Genomic DNA, 22297 nt, shown 5'->3' on the forward strand with positions numbered 1-22297 from the left:
CATCCCTGAAAATTCTATTGTCTACCCCCCCCCACCCTAGGACAGAAAATATGGGTGTCTAGAAATTAAAACGGTTTTGGCCCTCTGAACTCACTGGAGTAGTCAATGTGGCCCTCCAGCTGAAAAGTTTGGAGACCCCTGCTCTAGACCAACAAAAGGTAAAACGCAATGCACAGTGCCCATTTCGCATTGCGACGCACTGCGTGGGCCTTTTCATAGATGTTCACGTGAACCAAACCAAAATTGTGTTGGGGTTATTTTTAAATGATTATGCCATGTCTAGTCTTATTTAGTCTATGCAGCTAACCCATTGGTTATTATTATTGCATTTTGCACCTGTGTTCTAAAATTAATTATAAAAACACCCTAATATTGTAGAACTTCTTTCTTCTTCTGGCGCTAGTAAAATTAGATTGTTAATGTTAATGTTAGTTGTATATTTCTACCTATGTAAATATATATGTCATTAAGATAGTAGTTATAGGCCTTAGTCGTAAGTCACTGGATATAAGTCTTAGATGTAAGTCACTAGTTTTAAGTCAGTAGTTCTAGTATTAATAATTTAATAAATATATCTGTACAGCGCCCTTAGGTGATTTTTCACAAAAACGGCGCTATATAAATGAGCCAAATATTATTATTATATAGTATACACATTTGGGTCAGAGGGCTAAAATAGGTGATATTATTTTTAATGTATTCAGGTGAAACATGCTATGGCTTAATTAAGTGCTTGTAAATTAAGTGATTTGCACTTAATGTCATGAAATACATCAAATTAAGTGATTTGCACTTACGGCCGTTGTTCCAAACATTTCGAACGATCAATCTCAGGGTCCGATCAGCCAAGTGATTTATTCAGTAACATTCGATTCGCCTGTTTCCAAACATCTTTACTGTTGATTATCTTAAGTGGCCATGCCCACTTTCATAGACAATAAAATAACATCAAAGTTAAAACTTTCAATGCTAAATTAACATTGAAGAAATCATTATTGTATTTATTATTAATGCATATTTTTTTTTAAGTACTGTAATACGTAAACCGATATTTAATATTTAAGCGTATGAAATATGTTAAAAATAAAGTATTAGCTTGACTTTAATGCCACCGTGCCTTGGCCTCGCAAATATGTTTCACTCTGTTGACACTTTTTATAAGTAGTCATTTACTGAGGCAAGCTTAATCCAGTAGTTTGGCTTCCTTAAATTGGTTGATCACTCAGTAGTCACTTTTCCGTTGGAAAGAGCATAGTTGTGCGTTTGAGCAGTGTTGAGCCAAAATTTCGGCTCAGTAGTTGATCAGTAGGATGGGGAAGAACGGCCGTTAATGTCATTAATGTGTATGTACATCATTTATTTATTGTTATTAAGTTTAATTTGTAGAACTCCATTTTATTTTTTTATTTTTTATATATACAATAATATTATTATTGGGTTTATAAAAACAGTTTATTTTTAAACAAGTTCTGCTGTGTAATTATTATTACGCGTGACAGCTGTTTCGCCCTCTGAAGGCATTATCAAACTGTGGGTAGCCCACTTACAGACGATAAATTTATATTATTTCTAGGTAGGTATTTTAATTTCATTTACTGATTTCTTAATTGATTTCTAAGTAAAATATCAAAAATTATTAATGGTTATTACCCCAGCAAAGTTTCCCCAATTAGTGTAATGTTTAAATTTGACTGAATGTCTTTATGTTAGTTATTCCCAAACGATGACTCATAGGGTTATTTTAATAGCATAATTAAGTACTTCATAGTGCACTCATATTTGCATTAGGTTTGAAGATATCTAGTAGGGGTGAACGAATTATATTTGTTTGTTCATTAATTAGAATAGCTTTTGGATTATTAGAGTTTTTGTTAATTTCTAACTGCTCTAAAAGATTCAGTTTACGGCCTTTATTTTGTATGTGTAACGGAGTTGGTTTATTATTATCATTAAGTGAGTGATTTTCATCTAGGAGATGTTTGGCAAATTGAGATTGTATTTTATTATTATTTTTAAAAGATCTTATATGTTCTTTAAACCTAGTGTTAAAGGACCGACCGTTTGTCGTTTGTGCAACGCTGTTTATGTTGGACAAACGGGCCGGTCCTTTAACACTAGGTTTAAAGAACATATAAGATCTTTTAAAAATAATAATAAAATACAATCTCAATTTGCCAAACATCTCCTAGATGAAAATCACTCACTTAATGATAATAATAAACCAACTCCGTTACACATACAAAATAAAGGCCGTAAACTGAATCTTTTAGAGCAGTTAGAAATTAACAAAAACTCTAATAATCCAAAAGCTATTCTAATTAATGAACAAACAAATATAATTCGTTCACCCCTACTAGATATCTTCAAACCTAATGCAAATATGAGTGCACTATGAAGTACTTAATTATGCTATTAAAATAACCCTATGAGTCATCGTTTGGGAATAACTAACATAAAGACATTCAGTCAAATTTAAACATTACACTAATTGGGGAAACTTTGCTGGGGTAATAACCATTAATAATTTTTGATATTTTACTTAGAAATCAATTAAGAAATCAGTAAATGAAATTAAAATACCTACCTAGAAATAATATAAATTTATCGTCTGTAAGTGGGCTACCCACAGTTTGATAATGCCTTCAGAGGGCGAAACAGCTGTCACGCGTAATAATAATTACACAGCAGAACTTGTTTAAAAATAAACTGTTTTTATAAACCCAATAATAATATTATTGTATATATAAAAAATAAAAAAATGTATGTACATCAATTTAAGTGATTTGCGCTTAATGTCATTAATGTGTATGTACATCAAATTAAGTGATTTGCACTTAATGTAATTAATGTATATGTACATCAAATTTTTAGACGTTTAGATGCATTATTAACCACTATTTATATTAAAATTAGATGATGTGTATCCGGGGTTGCTGAGGATTATCCTTAAGAGATAGACATCTACCGTCGCGGACTTTTCTGTAGGCCTTTTTAAGATGTACAATTCTGTTGAAAATTATTTTGATGTGTCTCATAAGGTTTAGCCAGCGTTAGCAATGTAAGCGCCTGAAAATATATTTTTTATTACAAAAAATTGTCTTTTTTCTACTTTCTATAAATATAATACGCATGTATTATATTTATAAACCTAACGGTAAAAATCTCTAAACTACAGTGAAAACCCCATCAAAATCCAATCCTTAGTTTAGAAGAACTAAGCGCACAAACAGAAATACGCAGATAGCTACTTTATTTTATACTATTTAGAGATAGGCATTCAATCTTAATGTACAGGGTGTTATTTTGATATTCAATCGTAAAAGATCAATGGTTTCGTTGCTTGTGTGGCACGTAGCTCCGTCTTATTGAAAGTAAACATTGTCCAAATCAATACCATCCAATTCCGGCCATAAAAATCATTAATCATCTCTCGATAGCGAAATCCATTCACCGTAACTGTTGCTCCAGCCTCATTTTCGAAAAAGTAAGGTCCAATGACTCAGCCGGACCATAAACCGCACCAAACAGTCACACGTTGAGGATAGAGAGGCTTTTCAACAATAACTCTTAGGTTTACCGGGCCCCAGATGCGACAATTTTGCTTGTTGACAAAGCCACCGAGGTGGAAATGGGCCTCATCACTCAAGATGATTTGCATTTGATTCACTCAAGTGAATTTTAATAATTTCAATGTGTTGTTGAAGCGTGTATCGTTCCATTTTTATTAATGGCGTAGTTTCTACTTGTCAAATGTCAAGAAATGACAGCTTCAAAAGTAACATCTACCGAAATAGCGGGCTATTCAAAATAACACCTCTTATTGGAAAACCCTGTACATGTATATTTACTTTTCCGTTAACAATGCGTAACCTTTGAACTTTAAAACAATACTGATAAAGAGCGAGGTAAATAGCTGACGTATCGTCATGAGATGTCGTGCATTTACCGAGGGTCCGAGCACTGCTGAAATATCCCGAATGGATAACTCGTCCGGTATCTACTCGCCCTATCTAAGCACTATGTCGAACAATGAGTCCCCGACCGAATAGGACAAGAGGAAGAAAATGAGTTGAAACATCTTTTTGCAATGTGCTGCAGAAATGAACCCATATCTAATTATCTACAACTTCGATTACTCATATTTATATATTTTTTCAGCTCCAGAATTGAATTTGTTAGCTCCGCCAAAGTATGAAGTCAGGCCACAACTTGTAGATAGGTGAGTTCTTTCTATTTATGTCCACACAAGAGAGTCTCCTTGTTCGGAGCCAGTGACTATTGCAACCCCAAATCACGAAATATTTTGAGACTGAAAAAAGAGTTGAACCGAATTTCTCAAAGAAAATGTTTAAAAAATCATTTCTAATAAAATAATTAATTATCTGTTCTGGGGAAACTACATATGGTAAATTTATATACTATTTTTATAAATATATAAACAAACTGTCTTGTTCGCGCAATATATATGGGATTGTTAGGTATGCATCCACAGGCTTAAAGGACAAGTGTAATGTCAATACCAAATCCTGCAAATGTCCTACCTACCCTTTTACCCATCCCAAAATGTCACCATATTAAAAATATTGTTGCGACACATGAAAAATCTGACAAGTGGTGTCAGTTGCTTATCAGAGTTCGGAGTGATAATTAATATCAGACAGGGCGGTTATACATATATTTTGTGAAGTGAAATCAACTAATACTCCTGGAGACGTGTGATAGTCATCAACGGGTGAGTCCATCTTTCCTGCTTTCCAATCTGGGCTTATCTTGTGCTCCAGAAGCCCAGATTTATACCTTTGATTATTGCACTGTCCATCAGGTTTGTCGGATGCATAAATCGTCCCATAATCTATCATTCGGGGTAGTTTGGGACTGGTCCTTTGGGCGTGTGGCATAGGGCTTTAGCTCTGCACCACCTCTAAATATATAGTGGAGTCGCAGCTTCGCGACACCATTTTTGGTTCTTTCGAGCCGGATTACCAACGGGGTATTTAAAATTAACATATTTAAAGTTATAAATAAATATTATTTCCTCTTTACACTTTGTTAATTTGTATGTACTAGGTTGCATTTGTAATTATTGTTGTGTTTAAATTCCTACATACAATTAATCATGGCGACTAGCGATAGTACTCAGGATATTAAAATCAAGTTAGTAGAATCGAAGATTAATTTGATGCATAATCGTGTTAATGAATTATACGAGAAAGCGAAAAGTATTGCGGACAGGGAGACGAGAAGTTCGGAGGATTTTCTTAAACAAACGGTTAATATAGCTACATATTATGCACAATTTAACACATTTTGTGATGAATTTCATACACTTCAGTTGAAAAAGGATTCAAATTACAATATGAATTTCGATTTATGGAGTAAATTCGAAAATAAGTACTGTTTTGTAGTTTCTATACGCGAAAGCATTATAGCAAAGCAAGATTCATCACGTGATCGACAGAAGTTAAATAATTCACCATTAATTAAACTCCCACCGATCGAGATGCCATCGTTCGATGGTAATCAAGAGAATTGGTCGATATTTTATGAAGCTTTTAAATTAAACATTCACTCAAATCAAAATTTGAATACGTCGCAAAAGATGCAATATCTGATAGGGAAACTCCAAGGAAAGGCGTTATCAGTTTTTGCGGGAATACTTCCGAACGAACAAAATTATTTTTTAATTTGGGAAGCTCTCGAAAAGAAATATCAGGACAAACGCGTGCTAGGTACCTTTTATCTGAACAATATTTTGAATTTAAAATTATTGGCACCTAGTAACCCAAATGAGTTAAATAATTTTATCGAAAGGTTTGCGTCTTCCATAGCTGCACTCAAGGAATTAGGTATTGATGACCTAACCGATTTTATAATATTACATGTTGCACTGAAAAAATTAGATATACAGTTGGTGCAAAATTTCGAAATGTCTATACGGGAGAAAGCTATACCTACATATACCGATTTAATAGAATACATTCGGTCGCATGTCAAAATCCTAGAACGAACTGGGCAAAATGATAATAAAGTTGTTAATAATAAAAACAAAGTTACGCATTCATTCGCTGTGGTCGAACAGAAGTCAAGTAATAATAATCGTAATAGGTGCCGGAAATGTAATCATTCTGATCATGTTGAATTGTTTAAATGTGAACAATTTAACGAATTAAGACCAAATGCTCGCTTTCAGTTTGTGAAATTAAATAATTTATGTGTAAACTGCTTAAGCGATAAACATAAAACTGTGAAATGTCCATCTAAATCGGATTGTAGAATTTGTAAAAAACGACATCACACCGCTCTGCATTTTGAGAGCACGGTGAATACTGAAAGTCAATCGAAAAACGAAGCCATTACATTAATAGCGCGTAATAATAAACATTATAATAATTTTTCTGCAGGTAATATAGCTACGAATGTACTACTGTCAACCGCGCAGTTATTTGCTTATGACAATAAAAATAATCAAGTAACCGTAAGGTGTTTAATTGATTGCGCCTCGCAACAAAATTTAATCAGTTTAAACACTTGTAATGAATTAAATCTTAAAATAATTCCTTTAAATAATTCAGTAGTTAAAAGTGTTGGTTCAGTAGAGACACCAATATTGGGACACGTTGCGTTAAAAATTAAATCCCGCGTTTCAGAAGATACTTATAAAATTAGTCTATTAGTTGTCGATAAAATAACTGATAAGCTTCCTACACAACATGTTGACACAAAGTCATGTGAGCATTTAGTGGGTTTAAACTTAGCGGATGAATCCTGGAACGTTCCATCCGATGTTGATATCTTATTAGGTGCACAGTTATTTCCATATATTCTGCTGGGGAATAAGGTTTTATCTAAACATAATACGAATGCACCACCGGCTATACAGACAGTATTCGGGTATATTGTAATGGGTGAAATACCTACGTGTACGCCGGAGGTTTCGTGGACGTTCGGCCCCATAACCAATGTAGATTTATATAATGCGTTATCCAAGTTTTGGACGATGGAAGACATGCCTATTAAGTCGTTGATGAGTGCTGAAGATGCAGAATGTGAGAAAATGTACCTCGAGTCAGTCCAACGGGATGAATCGGGAAGGTATATTGTATCTTTACCGTTTAAGATAGATCCTAATAATTTAGGTGATTCGCGCCGTGTCGCGCAGCGTCGATATGAATATTTAGAACGGAAATTTAATACTTCGCCAGAATTGCATTGCAGTTATAATGAAGTAGTTTCTGAATATCTGGAAAAGGGATATATGAGGGTTGAAGTTCCGTCTTCATCTAATATTGATGAGGGATATTTCATTCCTCATCACGCAGTAATTCGTAAAGATAAATCAACAACTAAAACTCGTGTTGTATTAGATGCAAGTACAAAGACCAGTTCAGGGTTGTCACTTAATGATACTTTGTATACAGGTCCAAATTTGCAATCTAATTTATTTACACTTTTAATTAAATTTCGCTTATTCGCTGTAGCATTAACCGCAGATGTTAAGCAAATGTATCTACGTATAATGGTAACGGAAAGCCATCGTAAATATCAAAAAATTCTTTATAGATTTCACGAAGATGAACAAATTGGAGTTTATCAATTTAATTCACTCGCGTTTGGTTTGAACTGTTCACCATTTCTAGCCATGCGAACTATACGGCAGCTAGCGAGCGATGAAAGAAATCGTTATCCGAAAGCGGCGGAAGTTGCAATTAATGATTTATATATGGACGATTTTGTATATTCTGTAAATACTATAAGTGAAGGCATCACTTTGGCTACAGATTTAATGGCGATGTTCAAGTGTGGAGGATTTGAATTAGTCAAATGGTCGAGTAATTCTCCTCATTTACTGGCCCAATTACCAGAGTCGCACCGCGCGACAATGGATTTTTCGGATAAATGTAGCATTTTAGGATTAAAATGGGATCCGATATCTGATTGTTTTCGATTTATGATATGTCCGACGGAGGAAAAAACTATATGTAAAAGATCAATTCTTTCCACAATAGCTCGTTTATTCGATGTATTAGGTTTGGTTGCTCCGGTAATTTTATATGCCAAATTACTTTTACAAGAGCTGTGGTTAGAGAAAGTAGGATGGGACGAGGAACTACCCCAAAGTATTGTTAATAGATATGTCAAATTCAAGGAAGAATTACCGATGCTTTCTAATTTAAATTTACCTCGATATTTGGGAGTAAAGGAGGACTGCACGATAAATATTATCGCCTTCGCAGATGCGAGTATGAAAGCATACGGTTGTGTAATATATCTTCATGTCACGGATAAGGGTGGCAACACTACAATGAATTTGATATGTTCTAAATCCAAGGTGGCCCCTCTGAAAACAGTGTCACTCGCTCGATTGGAATTATGCGCTGTGCTTATTTTATCTAGACTCGTTAGATCTATTATAGATACTTATAGAAATCGCGTTTCGATAAACGATATATTTGCTTTTTCAGATTCAAAAATAGCACTTTCTTGGATTCACTCGTCCCCTCACCGGTGGCAAACTTTTGTAGCTAATCGAGTCAGTGAAATTCAGGAAAATTTACCCGCGAAACATTTTTATCACATAGATGGCGTTACCAATCCTAGTGATTGTTTATCACGAGGACTACTGCCTGCTCAGCTGGTCGATCATTCTCTTTGGTGGCACGGTCCGCCCTGGGCTGTGAACCCAGTATCCGAGTGGCCTGTCGAAAGATTTTCCCCCTCACGAGAGGAGGAGAATACTTTGGAATTGAAAAAATCGCATACATTTACGATAACGTCAATAGAGGAAAATTCTCCGATATATAATCTCGCTTTAAAAATTTCCTCATGGCCAAAACTGCTGAGAATTGTGGTATATATTTTACGATTTATGCGAAAGTTATCACGCTCAACAGTTATAAATTCCACGGAATTAAACATTGCTGAAATGAATGTATTAAAAGCTTTACAGAATAGGTATTTTAGTGCCGATATACAATTAATACAGAGGGATAAATTATGCTCACCTTCAATCCGAAAACTAAACCCGTTCCTAGATCATAATGGCTTGTTACGTATAGGTGGTAGATTAACAAACGCGAATATACCTTTTGAAAACAAACATCCAGTACTTCTGCCAAGACAGGATCATATTGTCGATATAATTATAGACTTTCACCATCGTGTGAATTGTCATACTGGTGCACATCTCCTTATGTCAATAATTAGACAGCGTTATTGGATCTTATCGGGGAGAAATCTAATACGCAAAAGAGTACATGCTTGTAATTTCTGTTTTAAAACTGCACCTTCTAATATTATACCGCTAATGGCAGATTTACCTACAGCTAGAGTTCAGGAAGCAAAGGCATTTACACATACGGGTGTAGATTTTGCCGGACCAATAAATATAACCCTTTCTAGGCGTCGTGGGGTAAAAAGTCAAAAGGCATATATATGTCTATTTATTTGTTTAACAACGAAGGCTATACATATGGAAGTGGTATCAGATCTAAGCATGGACAATTTTTTAAACGCATTTAAGCGTTTTCTATCCAGACGCGGACCGGTTTCGTGTATGTACAGTGACAATGCGACAAATTTCATAGGCGCAAAGAATTGTCTGGATGACTTATATAATTTTTTAGAGGCAAATTCAACTAAAGAAGTTCTTCGCAATGAATTTAACATTCGGAGAATTGAATGGAAGACGATTCCACCCCGCGCTCCTCACTTTGGAGGATTATGGGAGTCAAATATTAAATGCATTAAATCGCATCTGTATAGGGTTGTGGGTACTCAACTTTTATGTTATGAAGAACTTCTCACAGTTCTGACACAAATAGAGGCTGTACTTAATTCACCGCCATTATGTTTATTAAGCAGTTCTCATTATCCAGAAGCTCTTACTCCGGCTCATTTTCTGATGTCTAACCCGATTCAGCATCTACCTGCTTATGATTTGACTAATGAACGCATTAGTCTACTGAAAAGGAAAGAGCTTTTGGACCACCTCGTTCAATCTTATTGGAAGAAGTGGCATATAGAGTATCTTCACTCTCTGCAGATGAAAAAAAAATGGAATAGTCCCGCGAATAACATTCAAGTAGGTACCATAGTATTGGTGCATCAAGAGGATGCGCCTCCACTTTATTGGCCGGTGGGCGTTGTTGAGGAGGTGTTCCCTGGTAAAGACGGAGTGGTTCGTGTCGCACGCGTAAGGACCCCTTCCGGGAACTTTAAACGACCAGTCGTAAAATTGTGTCCTTTGCCTACACAATAATTATTATTTCTTTATTTCATTATTTTATAAATTTTCGTTTTAACTTTGCAATATTAATAGCGTATTGATAAGAATATTTATATTTCATCTTTCGTTTTACATTTAACTTTTTACTTTATTTGAAAGTACTTAAAATTTCGGAAGGTACTTTCAACGCCGGGAGAATGTTCGCGCAATATATATGGGATTGTTAGGTATGCATCCACAGGCTTAAAGGACAAGTGTAATGTCAATACCAAATCCTGCAAATGTCCTACCTACCCTTTTACCCATCCCAAAATGTCACCATATTAAAAATATTGTTGCGACACATGAAAAATCTGACAAGTGGTGTCAGTTGCTTATCAGAGTTCGGAGTGATAATTAATATCAGACAGGGCGGTTATACATATATTTTGTGAAGTGAAATCAACTAATACTCCTGGAGACGTGTGATAGTCATCAACGGGTGAGTCCATCTTTCCTGCTTTCCAATCTGGGCTTATCTTGTGCTCCAGAAGCCCAGATTTATACCTTTGATTATTGCACTGTCCATCAGGTTTGTCGGATGCATAAATCGTCCCATAATCTATCATTCGGGGTAGTTTGGGACTGGTCCTTTGGGCGTGTGGCATAGGGCTTTAGCTCTGCACCACCTCTAAATATATAGTGGAGTCGCAGCTTCGCGACACCATGTCTGATAAAACAGTACAATTTACAAAAATATAATTTTGCAAGAAACAAGTAAATTATGACAAAAATAGAATCATATGGAACACTGCAAATTCGACCGTATGTCCGTCTGTTATGCTCGGCCACTTGCCGAATATTATTTATACACAACTTCATCACTTACATCATTAACACATTGTAGTCGGGCGCTTCAAACAATAGACTCTAGCCTATAGCGGGTGTTTTTCGCGATTAGTGCAAAAATATATCGCTTTCCTAAAATTGACACAATTTCTAAACCAAATAATATTTTCAATTGAAATTTTCAAAGAAATCATATATGACGTTTGATCATCAACAATAAATTATAATTGCTTTGATTATCATAATTTCACCACATTTCAAAGCTGAATATAAAAACCTGATATTAATTCAGTAAATAGCATTCAATATTCAATATTTGAAAATTCCAAGTAAAAGATAACATGTTTATTCATATCATATAGTTATATAATAAATAATAGTATATATTTGCCATGCCCGCAATTTTACAATCGCTGGATGTGTGAAATCTGATCGCGTAAATTGAACAGTGTCGTCTAAGGTCGAAGGCGCACACTCAATAACTCATATGTTTAATTGCTTCTTGTCAAAAAGAGTCTTTTGCGGTTGTCTCGCCTAATTGAAGAGCCCATTCCACTTATGAATCATAGTATTTCACGCTGATAACAAACCCGTATAATGCCGTTTCCCGCCAAAAACCGACAGTTGACAAAAACGGCATTTGCCGTGTCCCGCAGTTGACCGACAGTCCGCGAAAAACGGCAAAGGCCGTGTCCTGACGATAATGTGTTAATATTCCCACTTTATTTTTGAGAAAGGAAGATACTCTCAGTATCGTCCTGGTGTAAGACCACCATTCAGAATTGAAACGTTGCTTGAAATGGCTTTGACCAGATCTGAATAGCCAGGTACTTCCCCACAATCCTCTTCCTTATCTCCTTCCCCTCCCCACTACCTCCAGCCTCACAACATACCCCAATTGGGGATGGCATAGTCTCACTGGCTCCAGACGGTTGGGAACAGTTGGGATTAAAAAACAAAAAAAAAGAGATTTGGTACGGCAAATTCGACCATAGGTCTGTCCAATACACCAGAGCCGCACGTCGCATTTTTTTATGCATGGCTTCTTCACTTACGTCGTTACGATTCAGACTTTATTTTAGGGTATTGTCTCGTCTTAATTGATTTCTGTTTTATAATGTTAAATTTATACTCTTTGCTGATGAAAATGAGAAATTACCCATATTAATAATGATTGCCAAGAGCTTCAATCAAATATAAATGAATTATATAATTTGTGTGCACGAATAACTAACGAATATTAACAAATGTAAATCGATAACTCTCTTTAATTATTGAAGACAATATTAGCGATTCTTAAATGAAAATTTGAAACAGAAAAAGATACGGCACATCTAGGACTTGAACCCAGGCCCTTTGCATTTCGGGGCATTATATTACAATTTGAGGTTTTACTCATTACGTTAATTAAAAAAAAAAATGAAATAAAATAAACAATAAATTCTGTGGAAAAAATCCTCCTATTCTATTTAATTATACGATAGACCATATAAGTGGAGATATTAACTAAAATTAGAGATCTCGGAGTAATACTTGATGAATACTATAATTTACATACAGCATAAATCACACTACAAACATTAGTATGAAAATATTAGGATTTTTGCTGAAAACAATTAAAAATTTTAATTCACTTTATGTCATTAAAATTTTGTTTGTCTCATTTGTTTGTAGCCAATTAAGTCTTACTTATAAAGATTCCCAAAATACGCCGCTGCAGCGCTGGTATAGCTATACGGTCAGGAGGGACATATACTGCTCAGGTTAAAATATTTACTCATATTCATGCAAGATTTTTTAGACTGGCACCACTTTGTTCCAATCCTCAAAAACATGGTCATTTTTGCATTTCGCGTTTAGTTGCTAACTTCACGTTTCTTCAGATGACGTTTGCGATGTCATTGACCCGGTCTGCTTTGAATTGCTTCGAAATTTGGCCATTGATTATGCGTTCCGTATTTACTTTGGTAAATTAATATTTCAATTTAAAATATTCCCCTGATGCGCTGCCAATGGTTATTACTGCTTTTTTACATTTTCATTGCGCGACTGATCGATATTTGACAATATCCGTGATATCCGTCTTGATACCATAGTAATACTCCCTAATCCTGGGGGTCGAACAGTTGTCGAAAATCTGCCAGCCACTAATACTGCGGTATTACGGCCGGTATACGCAGTACGCATGCGCGTGATTATGTGTAACTTTTTTTACTAACCTGTTCTTATCCCTCCGTATTATCTATTATGAGTACGACGGCTTGAGAATAATTCTGTTATTTAGTCACCTTACCATAAAATACACATTCAAAATGTGTATTTTATAAGAATTAAGTGAAAGTTTTTACGATTAATTAATTTTAAGTTAAATGTCCTCTTAGAACAAATTAACTACACTTCTTTATTAAATAGCTTAAAAATACATAATTCGGAGCTCGACTTTTGCCAACTTGTGAGTCTAATCATTTTAAGAGTACCTACTCGACACATTAGGCATAAGGACCTATTTAAATGTCACAATTCACAAACAAATTAGGCAGCAAACTGACCAATTTTAAAACCCAAACTATATTTTTATGTCAAGATATTATTTCTGATAATTTTAGTATATTATTATCATTATATTTTTTGAATTTTATCTAAATGTAAAGTACTGTAATGTACCAAGTTATTTTTTGCAACCATTGTTTATAATCCTTGCGAAAATTTTTTAAACATTTCAATGTAACAAATGTAAAAGCCCCTTGGGGGTATGGAGAGAGTAAATAAATAAAATAAATTATGCTGTTCTAAATTATCCCTTTAATTTACTTACGTAGTTATCATACGGAACGCACTGTGGGACACAACTGACTCGAATTTTCTTTCCGTAGAATTAAAAAAAAAAAACTACTATTAAGGGCCCTTCTGTTGAGATTTTGATTTCTAGTAATTATTTTATATTACTTGGTCATTGCAGGTTTCAGGCGGTGGCAGTCAAAGAGATCATCGACCAAACCATGAGGGAGAGCCTGACCAACAGGACCTACTCGGGCTCGCAGGCCGAGAAGTGGGCGCAAACTGTGTCCAACAAGGTGCGGGAAAGGGTCAACTCACTCTCCATGGATAGGTATTTTGAATTTTAACCTTTTAACTCTTGGAATTTCAGTAAGTCCACTGTAAGAGTTGATTTTGTATCTGTGAAATATTTTGAAAAGAGTTTTATTACAGGTACTGAAGACATTAAAGTTATTAAAAATTCTTTCGCCGGAGTTCTTTTGCTTTTAGGATTATTTTTTTGTGTTTTAATGTGCACTATAAATGAATACTGTTTTAAATTGCAGGTACAAGGTGATAGTGCAAGTTGTGTTAGGAGAAATGCGCGGTGCGGGTATCAAAAGCGGCTTGCGCTGTCTCTGGGACTCGGAGTGCGATAACTACACGACGCACACGTTCTACAGCGACACCATCTTCTGTAACACAACCGTCTTCGGCGTCTACTACTATTGATCCTATTTAAAATATGTAATGAGCATTCCAAAGACTTGAACCATAGATAATAGAAACACAGGGAGATATGGCGTGGAAGCATGTCTCGCTAAAACCAAACTGAACCGAATATCAAATTATCTATGCAATGAAAGTTAAGTTTAAGTTAGTTTTGGAGCCACAAAATACTTTAAAAAAAACCCTTGACTCGGTCTCTTCAAGACCTATGTTCAATCTTTGCTCTTCTCAAAAAGATCCTCCACACAGCATCCTCAAAGATAAGTCCTGAGCGAAATTATTTTCCTTAGGATTTCCTGTGTGGAGTTAATGTAAAAAAAATAGCAAAACGTAGATGCAATTTGCTGAAGTAAGGATGAACGATATTGGCGACACTGGCGGTGCACGCTGCTTCATTCTCACAAATTCACAGCTCATCTCCCTTGTTTCAATTATCTGTGGCTTGAACCTTTTCTAAGAAAATCAAAGTTGATGTACAGTTTGACAAAATGTTGAAATTTCATATAGAGAAACTAATTTCTTCATTATGTTAATTCCAAGTACTGCCAATTTTCGAACAATTATTGTAGTATATTTAGATGTGAGATTATGCACGACTCCCGAATTTGAGAGTTTCACATTTGACAGGATCAAATTAGTCCTGGGTTGATCGTAAACTACCCGATCACGAACCACTGATGATCGATCGGGTTGCTTGATTGATCGATGAGAGCACCCGTGATGGGCGTGACGATTGACTGGTTCCATGATATTTCTTCAAAATGAAAATTCAACACACCTTCAAAAAGTGATATATAGTCATTAAAAGTTATGAAAAAAAAACTAGGGTTTAATAGTTATCTACGTAACCTATTTAACCTAGTTTTTGTTTCATCACTTTTCATGACTTTATATCAATTTTTGTAGGTGTGCTGAATTGTAATTTTGATGATATTTCCAGTCACCCGATTGGCCATAGATGTTTAAATTTTGTAGACCATTTTTATTTAAAAAAAATGTTTTGTTCTGATAATGTTGCCATTCTAGGTTTATTAATTTATTGTGCTATCCTTAGATACTTGCACCATTTGTTTCCTCTGTTAATATTATCGTTATATAATTTGTTATTTGCATAGAAGAGATAAACAGTGTAATAAGTGTTTTGTGGGCGTGTTACCCGTGTGCCCAAAGTGGGCTCAATCTTCCCTAACTTTGATGAATTGTTTAAATTTTTTCAAATATAAAAATTGTTTTGTGAACAGATAATCAGTTTCATTAGCTTGTCTGGGGCCTAGGAGTCGAAAAGTCTTACGTAAATTAGCGACAGCAATTTTATCTCAAATCAGTATCGTAGATCACACTTCTAGGAATTTTTGGTTCAGTGGTCGTTTTAAAAGAATTAGTTTGTGCCTTAAACTGTGTCTTTATTATAAATAAATAATGTTTTCTATAATATGACATGGGTTTAATTTTTTAATATCTCAAAAGTTTGCCATGTGCTACTGTTGACGCAACTATATGCATCTCTCTTTAACATAATGTTCCTGTATTCCTCCACACAGTTACGTGTCCCTGTTACCCAATTACCTGTTCCTGTATGAGAGTGTGGAGTACCTACGTACCTACATCAGTGACAATGCAACAATTTATTATACATGACCAGTCTGTTAAGAAAAGCTGTGCAGTGCACACGTTAAGTGTTCCCACCGCAGTGTACCATCAAGGTCATAATACCGCAATTTGCAACATGACGTATACCAAAGACCAGGGGCAAGTCAGAATCCCTTTCCAATTCTAACTGTTGACCACAGCTCTCCAAAAGTGTTTTCAAATATTGCTTACAGTCTACAATAAAACCACAAACTGATTCGCACACAATATTTGCGACTCCAGCTGCAGAATGCTGCTGACAAGAGCGGTTGTCATTTGCTATTGAATATTGTCCACTCTCACTTTGACTAGTGGCAGTCAGTGCATTGCAGAACAAGTGTAATTGAATATTGCTGACGAAAGTACCTAGTTCTCCACATACTATTAATTGTTGCTGATGCGGGCTATTTGCCATGCTCACAGGTTCGTCACCATGTGCCATTGAATATTGCTTACGGGGACAGTTTCCCATATGCTATTACAAATTGCTGATGCAGTCTATTTACCAAGCGTATGCTCACACGGACTAGTCACCATACGCAATTGAATATTGCTGACGGTGGCAGTTCTCCACATACCATTGAATATTGCTTATGCAGGCTGTTGGGCATGCGCAATTGGATATTGCCGATGCGGGCAGAAATGATGTACAAAAGAGGGTTTACCTGTATGGATTTGAGCCCCTTCAGAATGTTAGTGAATTGCTGACATAGACCGCATCTAATCAAGAAATCCTCGCAGTTTACTGGAATAGGAATCACATTGGGACAGTTTGTTCCCGAGTCACATCTGAAATATAAAAAATAAACATCAAAATCTGGTAGAATCCTTGACTATCATTAGCCAGACAATTCCAAAAAAATAAGTTTTTAGTTATGTATTATGTTTTATGTAAAATTCTTCTACAGTGAAACCCTCTGTCTATCGTTTTAGAACGGTCCTATTCTAAACTATGAATGCGCAAAAAAATTAGATGCAGGAAAATAGAAAAAAGCAACTTTCATATATTTTGAATTAAATAAGATTATTAAAAACGAAATGACAAAACGAATAACCTGACAATATTTGAAAATCTCCTACTACTATCACAGTAAGTAGAAAATTTAGCTTGTGTCATGATGGAGGACTTAGCAAACTGAGGAATTGAACACACTACGCCTGGGAGGGACCCAGACACGATGCTAACTCAGCCACTGACCGGTCAAAATACAAAATGTAATAAATGTTTAATTTCAAAAATATATAAATGTGGCGATTCCTTAACACGTGACTACATTAATACTTTCATCGGCAGGATTTTTTTTTCACTTCTTCGACAATTTATTTTTCACTTCCTTTTTAGTCTTTCTTGAAGAGTACACACTTTTTTCACAGGACTTTTAATTTTTAAGGTTGAAATAAAAAGATAACCACACGCGAACACCACTGTGTTTGAATGACTAACAACAACTAATGTCAGAAGCTGCCGCCGGCAATGGTCGATGGAGTAAAATAGTACAAAAACTGCATTCTTTTAACGATTATGCCAAGTTTACACGAGAACAATACAGAAAATATACAATATTGTTCTGTCCCAGCTCCGTGAATAGCCTCGACTGTGTAGGATAGGACAAAGGGACAGTACAACAATTCAACCGTAGTTCAAACGTGCAGAGACAATACAATATTGTCCTGTCCTCGTGTGAACTAGGCAAGAATGCGGTAAAACAATGCATAGAGAAACGATCGATGCAATCATTTTTAGGAGTTTTGTGTGAAATTAATTCGGAATTGGAAGAAATAAAAGACACATGCGGGGAAAACGATCATTCGAGGAACGATCAATCGAGATTTCACAGCATCTGATTAAATATTTAGATTACTCATAAATGCATCCAAACAATTTACAATGCCTGATAATTGATAATCTCTCACTTGAATCGCATTGTGCCCTCGTCCATTTCGTCAAACTTGGGCCATTTCTGCATGCAGGCGACGCAGTTACAGTCGAACCAGTACTGTTCCCGCAGCTCCGACCTCCGCTCCTCGATTCCCTTCCTCGTGAAGAGCGGGCCGTAGTTCTCCGACACCTGCTGCCCCTGGCCGATGTTCTTGATAGCCTGGACTATCACAGAGGTGCCTTGGAAATACCTGGAGGATAAATATAAAACTACATTGTTATTATACACTGGCTTCTTGAGTTTGAAGAATTCAGTACAGTTCCTGTTAAATGTAACTATAGTGCATGTTCACCAATACTCGTTTATTGACCTCCTCACTAATATGGCCCATCTCCCTTGTTTCTATTATGTATGGTGTTACCTTACAACGCCAGGATCGCAAGAGTGGTTGAAGAGGGCCAGCGTCGAATACAAGCCGCCTCCCAAGAAAACTGACTTCCCCAAGTCCTTCCGCAGCACCTGGTCGCTCTCCCCCGGCTTCTCGCAGCGAAGCTCAAAAATCTCATGAGCATTGAACTGCAGGATCTGTAGGTTCCTCGATATCAATCCACCGATGAATGCCTCAATATCTTTTGTACAATTTGACGTGCCATTACCTGAAATTAATTTGTAATGAGGTTGTCTTCTAATTTTTTGTTTCATTGAAAATGTATTAAATATATTTAAAGAGTTTAAAGACAGTCAAATTATGTAGTTATCTCCATAAATGGCAAAGTTTGAAATTTTCAGCGATATTTGTTCACTACTTTTCGAGCATTGCGAGCATAAACATAAGGAGGCTGAAATTTTATACGTTAAGATAGATTTTTTAATTACACGATTTTTTGTTGTGGGAGACAACCCTTTCTGCGCACGGCAAGAGACATGCGTCTGTGCACCTTCTTCTGCTTGCCGTCTAGCTGTAGTATGTAGGAGACAAGCAAGAGACGTGCGTTTATGCACCTTTATTTGCTTGTGGTCTAGCTATAGTGTGTAGGAGACAACCCTTTCTGCGCACGGCAAGAGACATGCCTCTGTGCACCTTCTTCTGCTTGCCGTCTAGCTGTAGTATGTAGGAGACAAGCAAGAGACGTGCGTTTATGCACCTTTATTTGCTTGTGGTCTAGCTATAGTGTGTAGGAGACAACCCTTTCTGCGCACAGCAAAAGACATGCGTTTATGCACCTTCTTCTGCTTGCCGTCTAGCTATAGCATGTTAGTTATTATGTTATAATAACATTGTTTTTTCTGTGGAAATACTAAATAAACTTGCTATTGCTAACTATTTAGCATGAGGTCTATCTCTTACTCTTGCCTGAAATTGTACATCGCCATCCTATTTGAATTTCGCAATCATGATGAAACACAGATTTGTACAGAAGTATAGGCCCAAATAGGGCTTACATTTGGATCATGTAACACACCCACAACACAGTCTCTTGTGTTATTCTTTATTCTGAGGTAAAAAATAATGTTGCAAATTGGTAGAATCCAAGCCCAACAGATCTATCTACAGACTGGTCTAATCTCCCATTTTCAAAAAGGACTAACTAGATCAAGAGGGTAAAAAATTAAAAATATTACCGTTTAGCGTGACTTCAGTGTCATCATCATCCAAAAAATACCGCGTCTTTTTCAATAATTCCATCAGAAACACAGCCATGTGCGTGCGCTGGAAGAAATCAGCCTTGGATCTCTGGTCTTCGTGGCGGACCAAATTATAGACGCATCTGTAATCATTACTCAAGTATTTCCCCGTCGGTTTCTCGTTGAGTTTCGGCCGGAGATGTTTGAAGTATGAGAGGGGTTTTTGGGTGATTATCCTGAGGGCCATGTGGCAGGTGATTGAGCATCCCGAGTCCCAGACGATGCGGAGAACGGAGCATTCCACCGAGTGGTGGGAGTTTAGTGCCTTTAGTTGACACGGTTCACTACAGAATATCACGTTAGAGCAGGTCGGACAGGCGAGGGGCACAACACATCTGGAAATTATTCACATGCTTAAAAAAAATAAAAAGTATGAAATGTAATCTACTATTTAGAAATCTGACTAACTGTGCACTGTGAGAGTTAAGCAGAATTCAAGTGTTCCCTTCATTCCGTGGCAATTATTTCAATTAATTTCTTGACTACGACAGAGGTTGCAAGTTGACATGCGTGCGGGGGCACGCGGAAGTAAAAAGTTTGCTTAATTTGTGTTATTTCACAATTTATTTATCGTTGCTCGACTTTTCTCTACTTTAAATAAATAAAAAAATCCATGTATAACATATATAAACCTTCCGGAAGAAATACTCTAAATGATAGTGAGAACCCTATCAAACTCAGTTGCATAGTTTAAAATAATTAAGTGCACAGACAGACGCCGATAGTGTCTTTGTTTTATACTATTTAGAGATAGTATAATATAGTAAGTTTGCAGCACTTTTAAATGGTAGATACTTTCAGTATCGCCCCGGTGAAAGACCACCATTTAGAATTAAAACATTGCTTGAAATGACTTTAGCCATGTTTGGTGATCAGATCTGAATAGCCAGGTACTCTCTCACTATCTCATAACATACCCCAATTGGGGATGCCATAGTCTCACTGCCTTGAAGTCACTGACTCCAGATGTTGGAGCAATTGGGACTCTGTAGCGAATCAAAATGTACAACCTTGGTTATCGCTACAACAATACCGATCGCATAACATAGCGATAGACCAACGGTTAGCATTAGCGATGGCTAAGATTAATTATGCTTTACTTTGTCGTTATGTTTAAATGATATGGTTCCCTATATCCCTGGATCAATAGTTATTATTTGATATTAATCTAACCATACGGTTGCTTTGACATTTATTATTATTATTTAGTGAGTAGGCAGCATTCTGCTGATGCGATCATATCTGATTTCGCAATAAATTTAACAGTAATTGAGTTTTTTTTTATTTAAAACTAACTCAATTATGGTTAATCCTTTCTTTCCAAATAAGAATCCAATCGAGCTTTAAATATGTTTATATTACAAAGTAGAAGCTATGACATGTTGTGGAAGTTTGTTCCATCCATCCACTACTCTATTTGCAAGTACTACTCTATTTCCTAGGATTGGATGCAAAATGTGTTAATAATTTTTTTTTAGTGTCTACGGAGATTTATATTTTTGTTGGTGAACATTTCTTGGATTGCCAGGACAACTATCCAGACGAAAGTCTCAATCCAGTCACCCCTTTCTCTTAATGTTAGTAATCTTAGTTCTTTGAGTCTATCTTCATGTTGCCGGTCTTTGTTGCCGTGAGTAAATTAACTGAAAAATTCTCTTTGAGTTTTGTCCACCACTGATTTATACCAGGAAATAGCTACGCAAAGTCTATAATTCAATCCTACATTTAGAGTAAACTAGCTTTTGAAATCGTTTTACATCAATATTTATTAATAAACGTTGTCTTCCGTAGAATACTCCTTCGTTACCTGTAGAATTTGATACACACATATTTTGACACCGTGGTATCAAGGTTACGTTTTGACAGCGACCGAGGTAGTCTCAGTATATTTTGGTGCTCTATGTACATCTTTTGTGGGGTATATACATTAAAACAAAAAACAACAACAATGGCCATAAATAATACAAGAAGTTTACTAAAGGGGAAGATATATTAATTAATTTTTACCTTTTAAAACACTGGTAACAATGTGTCTGTGCATTCTCAGCGAGCAGGACGCTACAGTGAGCCTTTTCCACAACTAAGATTTCTCCAACCGACACATCTCTTAAAGCTTGAGCAAATCTTCCTTCAGACTCTGTAGACTCTATTGTAATGGCTTCAGAAGCCGCCATGTAAGTCCTGTTATTCTTACCACTGACTTGTGGAAGGTTCGTCTTTTTCGCGGTCGGCAGCGGAATAGTCTTTGCCTGGACTTGGTTGAGCTGTTTTATCTTTGGGTTCAGCATTTGAATGCTTTTATTTAGAATTTCTATCATGAGTTGGGCGTCTGTCTGCATCTTTTGGCGCTTATCGTTGGGTATTTTAGCGTCATCGAGTGCCGATATTGTCTCTCTGAAATGTACAATAATAATACATATATGTAGTTGTCATGTAAATTATACCTATTCTTTTGTCATGTTCTATTTTGTCACTGTAAGTAAGAATTAATACATACATATGATGTAAATGGAAAAAGTGCAATATAGGTATATAATTTGGCATTCTTGACCTTCAAAACAGG

The 22297-nt window shown here is 36.0% G+C and overlaps 2 protein-coding genes across 2 annotated transcripts in view; one reads left to right on the forward strand and one right to left on the reverse strand.

The window, feature by feature from the left end:
- The window catches only part of LOC149414668 (dynein light chain Tctex-type protein 2B-like), a 30323-nt gene extending 14388 nt beyond the window's left edge, over nt 1-15935 (forward strand). The window contains exons 3-5 of the mRNA XM_089643083.1: nt 4159-4219; nt 14013-14162; nt 14377-15935. Of these exons, the coding sequence (XP_089499209.1) occupies nt 4159-4219; nt 14013-14162; nt 14377-14542 (377 nt within the window). The 3' untranslated portion in view covers nt 14543-15935. The remainder of the gene's footprint in view (nt 1-4158; nt 4220-14012; nt 14163-14376) is intronic.
- The window catches only part of Smyd4-3 (SET and MYND domain containing, class 4, member 3), a 35230-nt gene that overhangs the window by 5897 nt on the left and 7036 nt on the right, over nt 1-22297 (reverse strand). The window contains exons 5-9 of the mRNA XM_089643082.1: nt 21742-22128; nt 19672-20069; nt 18470-18704; nt 18083-18298; nt 16834-16957 (exon numbers count right to left, since the gene is read on the reverse strand). Of these exons, the coding sequence (XP_089499208.1) occupies nt 16834-16957; nt 18083-18298; nt 18470-18704; nt 19672-20069; nt 21742-22128 (1360 nt within the window). The remainder of the gene's footprint in view (nt 1-16833; nt 16958-18082; nt 18299-18469; nt 18705-19671; nt 20070-21741; nt 22129-22297) is intronic.

Source organism: Hesperophylax consimilis, chromosome 19, assembly GCF_061612785.1.
Source record: "Hesperophylax consimilis isolate HC1 chromosome 19, BYU_Hcon_1.0, whole genome shotgun sequence".
Lineage (NCBI taxonomy): Eukaryota > Metazoa > Arthropoda > Insecta > Trichoptera > Limnephilidae > Hesperophylax > Hesperophylax consimilis.